Source organism: Hylaeus volcanicus, chromosome 2 (assembly GCF_026283585.1).
Source record: "Hylaeus volcanicus isolate JK05 chromosome 2, UHH_iyHylVolc1.0_haploid, whole genome shotgun sequence".
NCBI classification, from domain to species: Eukaryota; Metazoa; Arthropoda; class Insecta; order Hymenoptera; family Colletidae; genus Hylaeus; species Hylaeus volcanicus.
Genome location: NC_071977.1, coordinates 3,996,743 through 4,007,839, shown reverse-complemented (window position 1 = coordinate 4,007,839; position 11,097 = coordinate 3,996,743). Strand labels below are relative to the sequence as shown.

General features: G+C 40.0%; 2 protein-coding genes across 2 annotated transcripts in view; one reads left to right on the top strand and one right to left on the bottom strand.

Moving 5' to 3' along the window:
* Positions 1–2,012, top strand: part of LOC128884841 (collagen alpha-5(IV) chain-like) — a 5,614-nt gene extending 3,602 nt beyond the window's left edge. The window contains exons 7-8 of the mRNA XM_054138496.1: positions 68–406; positions 559–2,012. Coding sequence (XP_053994471.1) covers positions 68–406; positions 559–2,012 — 1,793 coding nt within the window. The remainder of the gene's footprint in view (positions 1–67; positions 407–558) is intronic.
* Positions 2,013–3,954: 1,942 nt separating this feature from the next.
* LOC128872353 (uncharacterized) lies at positions 3,955–10,790 on the bottom strand. Its single transcript, XM_054114961.1, has 4 exons — positions 10,669–10,790; positions 9,600–9,750; positions 5,408–5,603; positions 3,955–4,639 (listed from the first exon to the last, which is right to left on the bottom strand). The coding sequence occupies exons 1-4, from the start codon at positions 10,708–10,710 to the stop codon at positions 4,204–4,206; spliced, it is 825 nt and encodes a 274-aa protein (XP_053970936.1). The 5' UTR covers positions 10,711–10,790; the 3' UTR covers positions 3,955–4,203.
* Positions 10,791–11,097: the final 307 nt, after the last annotated feature.

Below are 11,097 nucleotides of genomic sequence, written 5' to 3'. Positions count from 1 at the left end.
CCTGGATACCCTGGTACACCTGGAACACCTGGAACTCCCGGAACACCCGGCCATCCTGGGACGCCAGGAATCCCGCCACAACCTGGATACCCTGGCACACCGGGTACTCCTGGACAACCTGGACATCCAGGAATACCAGGAACACCGCCTCAACCTGGATACCCTGGATCTCCTGGAGTCCCAGGTACACCCGGAATACCTGGACGGCCAGGCAAACCTGGAATACCTGGACGGCCAGGCAAACCTGGAAAACCAGGTCATCCTGGAAAACCTGGAACACCTGGAACACCGGCACAGCCTGGATACCCTGGTACACCTGGAACTCCTGGAACTCCTGGAACGCCACTAGAACCTGGTTACCCTGGAACTCCCGGAACACCTGGCCATCCTGGAACTTCAAAACCAGGTACTTCAAATATGTTATAATAGTACTGAAACGTTTCTTAATACGACATGGCCGAATTAGACGTTATATTCATGATAATTTTATCTTGCTCTTCTATGTTAGAAAACATTATATCAACATGTGGTATAATGCTATATTCGCTACAATTTCAGATCACGGGCAATATCCTACGTACCCTGGATATCCCACTGGACCACCAGGTCCAGTTGGTGGTGTTGGACCCGATGGTCCGAATGGTCCATGGCCTAATGGTCCCGATGGGCCGCAAGGTCCAGGTGGTCCCGGAGGTCCAGGCGGTCCAGAGGGGCCGGAAGGGCCAGTGGGTGGAGTTGGAGGAGTAGGTGGCGAAGGAGGTGTTGGGCCTGATGGACCAGATGGTCCATGGCCGACCGGTTCACCTGGACCTGACGGACCATGGCCTGGTGATCCAGGCTACGTACCTGGAGTAGCACCAACTGCGCGACCTCGATATGAAGGACCAATTAAGCTTCAATATCCTTTGAGATATCCCGAATCCTCAACACCAGCTACGTTCAATGAACCCTTCTACGGTGACTTTGGACAGAAACAAGTAGAACGATTAACGTCCAGTTCCAAGTTCAGTTCAGATTTCAGAAGAAATGGCACATTAGGTGGAAATTACGAGAAGAACGTCGAGTCTACTGATTTTGGGTATCCAACCAAAACAAGCGGTCCGTTCGGTTTGAAAGAAAACCAATACCAAGGTTCCTCGGAAAGACAGGGATATAGCCAAAAGCAACTAAATCAGAATGCAGATGCAATTAATTCTTTGCTACAGAAGCAACGAAAGGAGTCTCGAAAGTATACCGAAGAAGAAGGCGCAGACATATACGCTGGCGTTACGAAACTTGCGCCGCCTGGAGTCCCTCAAACCGTGTACAACGAGGTAAAGAAAACATCGAGCAAGTACACTGGTCAAGAGCAGGTCGAGCAAACCAGCCGTGGGCATCGTAAATTTTCCCAACAGGTTACAAAAGTGAGTCAACCTATTCAAAACAATCCAATTATCGAGTTAGAAACATCCAACGACGCGTATCAAAATACCGACGGAAAGGCCAACGTAAGGTTTCAGTCATCGAGCGGAAGTAGAGCGGCATTCATCAAACAGGTAAACGATTTGTCTGAGACATTAGAGCCGAATCCAGATATCGCTGCTATTGGGGTTCAACCACCAAGCCCGAACACCAAGCCCTACAAAGAGTCAATAGGGCCAGATCCAAAAACCTGTCCTTGCTATCTGCTCGAGCCTGGTAATGATACCGCCACTACCACGAGCACGACATCCGTTCCTCTCATTGGTCAGCTTGGCTTCATTCCCGTGGTGTTTGTACCATACTGTCCGGGCGACGAAACGGACGGCCAATACATGAAAGACATGTTCCCCTCCGCAATGCCCGTTCCGTACACATGCAACGCATGTGGCGCGCAAAACGGACGAATCGAAACGAAGCTTCTCAGCCTGAATCAGCTTGGCAACATCGAGAACCTAAGGGAGGCGTTGCGTCAAGCGAAACTTGGCTTTTTGAATGTTTCAGCCCGGAGTCGAACCGAGAGGCGACGAACCAAGATCCGGAACGTCAAGTGAAGAATGTAATTGTAACGAACGGTCGTCGAGCCAAGACTCGACCGTCAGGAAAATTTCTGGTTTACAGGGTGGAAGTCCGTAACGACGATAAACTGCCCGTCTATCAGCTGCTGGACAGCTGACGGATGGCCAACTTGAACACGATCGAAAAACAGAGACATCGTCTTGTTGGATAACTATCGGATAATCTATCCATTCGCACACTGACGTGAAAGGTGCGCGTTCCGTTAAGTAAGATTCGTGGAATTCGCTTAGGACGATCGACTACGGTTATTCGGTGGTAGTGTACCAACAAGCGTAAGGGTTTTTCCTTATTTTTCTTTCCTTGATGAAACTTTAACTGTTTACAAACGGACCCAGCAAGGTATAGTGTATTTTGCTATTTTCTTCCTGTTGATGGTGAGAGGCTATAATTTTTTTTGTGGGTGGTTCTATAAAGCGTGATTTCGATGCTAGAATTTACTCGATGATGCATTTTTCGAGATTGAAATGATTTCTTTTATTTAAAAATTTCATCCGTTAAGAAGAAATCCCTAGGATGAATTTAATCTCACAAAGATCTACTTACATGTTTGCATTTGAAAGAGGTAACAAAGTTTGCTTAGCTGAGGAAAATTACCACGAGTAAATGAAAATGCGGTTTCCACGTTATGTACAACCACCTCCAAATAACGTTGTATCTTTGCAACATCGTCAGGAAAAACTTGAAACGATATTGCGCACGACAATACGATAATAAAATAAGTTTTCAATGAATTATTTATACGATCTAAATCTAATTTTAATTTAATTCGCGTAAATGATTAACTTCTCGTCTTTTTGAAAACATTGCAATTTATGTGTCACTGTGTTTCGCTAGCGAAGGTGAAGAAAGAATAGATCGCAATTTCCATCGTTATTGTTATAGTAGCTAGACGACGACTAATACTTTTGCTCGCTTCAAATTAAGAAGACGAATAAGCAGTTGCAACGCCATAGTGACTACAAGAATTATTGCATGGAAAAGAGATAATTCTATTTTCGAAAAATTTGTCGTTATTGTTGTACGCGTTTTGTGAAATAACTTGTTTCAAGGAATTTTCGTACAGGTATTAACAAGATCTAGACTGTCTCGTAACGTTTTTTCTTATTGGGTATTACGTTGGAACGGAAATCTAAATTAATTATTTCGTTATCCTCAGCTGATATTTAATTTCAAGAGTACTGCTTCGTTTCGCTCGATGTTGGTCTAATTGCGTATCATGATAACGTATCCTGCACACTCCGGTTGCAAATTTTTCAATTTTAAGTTATGAAAACATCGTGAGAAATGAAAACATATGCTACGTCGTCATTTCGTATGCTTGAGATTAGATATTGATCGTACAAATGCTAATACGTACTTTAATTCTTATTGAGCGCGTACAGAGCGGTTGTCGCGTTTAGGTCACTTTCGGATATGAAATCGTGTAGCATAGGACGAAAGACTCGTGACATATTTTACATAAATCATGCGAAACGTAGTCCTTTTTAGCCGGACATTATTTTATCGAAACGGCATTCGACGATTTATGTATGGTACTGAACACAACAGTCCGTGCGAAACTGTACGTGCTCGACACGTGTTTGGAATAACAGAACGATTATATTTGTACATTGGATATAAGCTAAGTAACATGTATCTTCTTCTATTAGCATAGGGATCGATACATTTTCAATAAATTATACATAATTGTACATATTAATATTGCGTTCATCCAATGTTCCTTTACGAGCATGAATCATGTATTTTTATTAAATAAAACTAATCACGAAATACGCAGTTGATTTTTACATTCGAATATAGCAATCCACTTAAAAGATACTGTAATTAAAAATTACTTACTTGAACATTTCCTACACGTTCGTCTTCGGTCGAACTTCTACCTAAAAAGTAACTGAACATAGAATTCGGATAAGATAGTAAACGTATTAAGTATTATTTATTATCATCGGTAATATATTATGTACATTGTAGAAAATATTAATAAAAACTAAACATTGTAAACGCCCCATGTATTAATGTGCGAAACAAATGAAAGTTTGAATGCCACATACACAGTTAAATCAGTATCTGTGGATACTGCTGCAATGATTCACGCGTTCCTCGTTACGTCAACGGAAAGTACAGTAAAATCCCACGGTACTTTCAGTTCGATCTCGAAAGCAAATCTTAAGAGTAACCCCTGTACCCCGATGGATAACTTAAAGTGCTGTCTCCATAGCTATTTCCACGATAACCATAAGGATTGCTGCCCCTCGAGAATTCGTAACTCGGTCTACCGTAGAGACCGTATCCCGACCCATAGCCATAAACGTCTGAGCCACCGTAACGTCCATAACTACCCCGGGCGCCGTATCCGCCATCGTAAACTTCGCCAAAAGAACCTAAATTGTAGCCGTCGCCATAACCACCGTAACCTCCGTATCCACCATATCCTCCGTATCCACCGTAACCATTAGATCCTCCGTATCCACCGTAACCATTAGATCCTCCGTATCCACCATAACCATTAGATCCTCCGTATCCACCGTATCCACCGTATCCACCATATCCTCCGTATCCCCTGTAACTAGGATTATATCCAGTGTTTCCGTAATAGCCGTATCTGCGATCAAACGATTGTTCTGATTAAGTTTTGCTTATCTATATCATCTACGATTCTTTTTCTAAGTGAAAATAACATTGCTGGGAGGATTAGTCACGTGTCGAAATAAATCCAGGTACAAACAGAAGTCATTTTCCTGGATGGAGTGCTATTTCAGAAAACAACAACGTCGTGTGAGCATCAAGACGTGTCGTAATCGGAAATACCTGAACTATTAACTAGCTGACGAAGGTGATGTATGGAAATGCTTCGCGCTACTTCAAATACCGATAACTTATTCGCTTGTATTATAATTCATGATAATATGGACTTCTGGGGACTTTCTGGGACTGGGACCAAATACAGGGTGATCCGCTCGCTAGTAGACACAATGGACAACCGCAACAACAGCCGACCGTCATTGTAGACTTTATGACGGTGACCCATACAGCCGCTTTCGTTGCGGGAGTCACCGTCATAAAGTCTACAATGACGGTCGGCTATATCGTTGTGGTTGTCCATTGTGTCTAATAGCAAACGGATCACCCTGTAATAATGTTTACGTTTGGCCCGAACAATACACCACGGGCCAAGCTCGTGACAATCAGTTTTGGCCCGAATATCCGACCACGAGTGCCACACGTGGTCGTAGCTGATCCCTGTCGTTCTAGGGATCAGTTACCTGTCCCAATAAAGCAATAACTGCTGTTTCGGTTTACGACCTCGCAAGATCCTTACCAGCGACTATGTATATTTAAATATCAACATTTCATTTTGCGTAATACTAACCCTATATGACCGCCACCGGTAATTCCACCAGGCCCAGTTATCGAGTAACCTCTATAGCCCGAAATAGGGTATCCTGAGCTTACACCTGAACCTCGGTAGCCTGTATTAGGACCATAAAGCGAACCGTAGTAAGATCCGTACGGCACGCCTCCGCCGTATCCTCCGAGCTGGCCGTAGTCTTTGTTAAGATGAAACGCTGAAAGCAAAGCAACTTTTAAGAAAATAAAGGGTCTCGGAGGATTTTCAAATGTCAGCAACGTGTTTCTGTGAATAATATAAAAAAGTAGAGAATCATATTCTTTAATCCTGTTGCATTCTTCACGTCCAACCTGACACTTTAAGTTCAAGACTTACTGTTACAATTGCGATACATATTTTCTAATCTTATCGTATAATAGTTCCGTGTGTCTAAAAAATTATAGATGGCTTTTGTCTTGTCCTGTGCTATCTCCACTTCATGTCGATATACAGGGTGTCCCAAAACTCGGGGAGGAGCCGGCAATGGGGGGTAGCTGAGACGATTCTGAACAACAATTTCCTTTGCAAAAATGTCGGATGGGGCTTCGTTAAGGAGATATTAAGCGAAAACCCCGACCAATCAGAGCGCGCGTAGACCGTTGGAGCGGCCGCGGTAGCGTAGGCTACGGGCTGGCGGCCGCGCTTGCACGCGAACAAGTGACTCGACGTGCATCGAAGCATCGACCTAGCGCGTAGCCTTCGCTACCGCGGCCGCTCCAACGGTCTACGCGCGCTCTGATTGGTCAGTGTTTTCCGTTAATATCTCCTCAACGAATCCTCGGACAACAATTTCGCTAAGGAAAAAGTTGTTTCAAATCACCTCTACTCTGTGTATACAGAGTGTCCCAAAAATGTTGTAACACCTTGAAAGAGGTGGTCCGGGAGGTGATTTGAAACAACTTTTTCCTTGGCGAAAATGTTGTCCGAGGCTTCGTTGAGGAGATATTAACGGAAAACCCCGACCAATCAGAGCGCGAGTATGCCGGTGGAGCGCTCGCGGTAGCCAATGAGCGCGGCCGCCTAGCGCGTAGCCTTCGCTACCGCGGCCGCTCCAACGGTCTACGCGCGCTCTGATTGGTCGGGGTTTTCGCTTAATATCTCCTTAACGAACCCCCATCCGACATTTTTGCAAAGGAAATTGTTGTTCAGAATCGTCTCAGCTACCCCCCATTTCCGGCTCCTCCCCGAGTTTTGGGACACCCTGTATATCTAGATCGCATATGTATATCTGTTATTATATCAAGCATTGACAAAAAGCGTGTTGCATCACGTTCTACCTTCATCCATGTTTTTATTAAGTAACCAAAAACAAAAGACACGTAACCTACATTGTTGTATGACAACAGTGTTCATATTCAATCAGAATATGTGATTATATGATAGCGAATAGCAAATTATCGGTCACAGCAGTATCACTGTGGATTGTGTATTTTTTTAATACAAATGAATGTTGGAAGAGTTGAAAGAGATTGACGAAAGATGAAACACTTGACACCATTTTTCCATATATTCGCAAACTGTTTACAGATACCATTGGTTAAAATTAATAATTCTTCCACGCATCTTAACACGAGTTTGCCAACGCAAGAGATGCTATGTTCAAGTAAATTTTCTTTCGCTGCTCACTGTGTACAGAAGAATAGGTAATAAGTTAAACCTTGGCAAGTGCTAGTGAGAATGGTAGTTCGCTTTTTCGCACATGCACGTCCTCCAACCACTCGTTTCATGGTGGCGGAAATGACGGCGTGCGTTGAAAGGTGCGTTCATGAATCATCGGTTAGTGTACCGCACTGTTCGCGGGAGAAAATCCGCAGAGTAAGGCGAATTTATCTTCAACGAACAGTAATTGTTGGAGATGCTAGTATTCGTGGATAGAATGAGGTAGGGTGATTTATGAATGTAAACAATAACGATAGCATGGATTCAAATTGCGATTAACGGAATTGAAAGTGTTTGAAATGGCAAGATACGTTTATAATTTTTGGAGAGTGTTCCTATAATGTGGTACGAAGAATTGTTTCAAGTATTATAACGATTCTTTCTTCCCGTTCAACTCAATAGTTTGTACATCTCGTATCTACTGTTCTATTATATTTACACAATACACTATTAACGAGAATGTTTTCTTGAAAATTAATATCATAGAAAGGTCATGTGAAAGAAAGAGGTTTTAGTATCTTTTACGAGTATGATTTAACTATAATCTTACGGTGTACTTAAATCGACACTCAATATTCGAAATAAATTTCAGATGACGTGCATATAAATGCATCAACGTACCTATAATAATTAGGGAAGTCGATTATACCGTAGATATCCAATACAGATTGGATTTAATTATACTCCTACTCGATCACAGCACAATTGGATGAAATACTTAAAATAGCGTTACGATGAAAAAGTTAGATAAACGGCGTTAATTGGTGCATTCAGAGGATATTCATAACTGATTGAATACGCGAATGCGTGATTTCATTGTACAAGCAGAATTGCGACTATTTTTAAGTATAATTGATTGTTATCTAACCTTTTCGCTGGCGAGTATATTAAATAAGTGTGTCACTACCGTTCCCACGATCAAACGCTTCAAACGTAAAAACGTGACATTCGATATAATAACATGCTAATGCAGCGAGACTCCTGAAGGTCCTTCGACTTCCGCCGGCGTCTTTCTAGTGCGACTTGTGATCACTGTTCTGCATTAGATCATTGGTATAATGATTCGCGTAACGGGAAAAATAGAATTTCCATACGTGATTCATCTGTTATCACATTGATCGATAAATCTTTGCTGATTTAGCACTAAATAATTTATTACTTTGACCTACATTTTACTTATATCCATTGTAGATCGTTTTAAAATAACGTATTTTTAACAAGAAAATTGTTCAGTTTGTATACCTAGAGATGTATGGTAACGATGTTTATGTACAGTTGGCGAAAGGTAAAAACTTGGTAAAAACTGTTAAAAGAATTTGTAATGTGAAAGGAAAGATCGTGTAAATGATTTTGACACTGTATAAAATAGATTATTTAATAGTTGTTTAAAAACTTTGGCGTTCGAGATTTCAATCTAGATTAGTGTTTTTTCAAATAATTTTTTGTCACGGAAGACATTATGTCTCACAGTATGTTTACGACATCCTTATATTCTTTTGTAACTAGATATCTAGTTTTAAGAATGAAAAACGTACAATTAATATTTAAATGATTCGTATTTTTGAGAACGAAACAGAAGCGAAACCACAAACTTATAAAATCCATATTAGCCTCATCTGTAAAACTCCTTTCTAATTCTAACAAGAATTTTTGGAAAAGTAGAACCATGCGTTTATCCACTAGAGAGAGAGAGTGAAAAGTTAGTTGATAAAAAGGTACCCAATATGTCTTTTTTTAATGCCAGAAAATATTATCCTCGATTTCACGTAAACATCCGTAAAGACTTATTGATCTTAGATAAGATAAAGAAAATCCAATACCTGTTTTGAAATTCTAATACTGAAACATTATGGAGACAATTCTCAATTTTAATTACTTTGTATGTAATTAAAGCAGCGAATCAGTTTTTGACGAAAATATTATGGAAAGAGTTAATTAATATTCATTTCAACACCAACCTGGTAACCCAAACGGATATTGATCTCATGGTGTATACATTTGTAATGTCAAATCAGTTTGTTACAAATATGTGCGTTGTTCTACTTAAAAATTATGGTGTACTTAATACTCTACCTTTATCTATATATTTTACTTTAATTATTATCAGCAAGTATACTATTTTTAAATTAATTTTAATTTAATGTTTAATTTGCAATGACGAGAAACGAAATGCTTTGTATTTCCTATGGCATAGATTCGTTCGCGTGCAGACTAATGAGATATTTACCACAAAATTTTTATTTAAAATTTAAACCGGCCGTAACACCACTGCAAAATATTTCAGTAATTAAAACTTTACGCTTTGTTTAAATAATAACAAGCATCTTCCAGATTCAAGAAATGAGATATCATTTTAATGAATACGTACTACGGTGTACCTTTTACGTTTTACGCGGATAAAGGATTGTTAGACAAAATATATTTAATATATATTCCTTGTGAATTCTAGAATGCTGGATTTCATGAAAATTAACAGTAACGTAACTGAAAGTTGGAAATGAAATGTTGAACTCACTTCGATCACTGGCGGATGCTGTTAAATCTTTGACGTTGTCTTTAACTGTTGCACTATTTGCGGGCCCAAGTTGAGCTGCTAACGTCGACTCAACTGATTCAATAGCGCTGCTGCCGGATGCAAATAAGCAAACGAAAATTAATATCTGAAACTGAAAATATAAAATACATTACAAATAAATTGGAAAATCCAAACAGATGCAAGGATTGACCGCATACGATAAAAATATTATATTACATTAAATTCATAATAAATACAAGTTTCAAATTTATTAAATCAATGCAGGAATATTTAAAAATTAATGGAAATAAATGACAATACTCCGAGAGCATAATCGATAAAATTGTTAACGGGGAAGTATATTTGTTGGACATTCATAACACTATATGAATATAATTATATTGGTAACATTTCTCAAAGGTAAGTCCAAAAAATATAATTTTCATTTCCATCGAACAATTTTCTTGAATTATTTTGCCGTAGTACAAAACGAGTTTTATGTCCACTTTGTTTTAACTATTTGAAAAAGATATCACAAAAATCAAACAAAGAGTGCGAATTATATTGCGTCTCTAAGAGACGACAATTTTTACGTTTATATAAAACATCTTGGAACTCTAAAATCTGACAGTTTCATTTTGTGAGTAATGTAAAATATATGCATTTTGTGTTTTAAAAAATAGACAACTTAATTGCACTTAATTACCCAAGAACAACGTTGTTGTTTTTTTTTTAATATTAGATATACCTATATTAGAAAGCAACTATATTAGAAAAGCACTTAGACTCGACTAATCACAGAATAAAACCAAATCAAAAACTTGTTCATCCGTATCACGAGATCATCAAAGGCACAGTAAGATTATGCATTATAGTTTTCTCGATTATCTGGTCAACGTGTCCTTTAATTGTTCACTCAATAAGAAAATTGACAGGGATCACATGGCAGTATTTCACAGCAATAAGATTCACGGAAAAAGAGTTTAACTGAGGTTCTACCCTAACGCAATTCTGGAGACATGTCCGTTATCCGAGGAAGGAAACAGAAAACTGCGCGCAGTCTACTTACGAGGAGGAGCGCTTGCATTTTTCTCGGCTGGAGGGAAGACATATTGCTCGAAAACACCTTAACCGAACGAGACAGAGGTGTTCTACTCGAGTAACATGGTTCGAAACCCTCTATATAGGCGTTTCGCGTGCCCCTCCTCGTCTTCCTGACCAGGCTAAGTTTGTTTAAGCTTAAGCAATCGGCCGACATTCTGCATGACACGCCTGTAACCAGTCGCGTTCATGCTCATGGGAAACCGCGTTTCCTCTCTTCCAAACACGCGTTCGCATACAGCGCGATTCTCATGCTAGTTGTCCTCAAAGGCGTGCTGTGTTCTCAATGATAATCGAATGTTTGTATTATGCATGATTTGTCGATAGGTCTCTACCGTGACATAAAAGACCACCAGGTCATTGGTGGCTTCTGCAACAGGACACGACTGTGTATGAC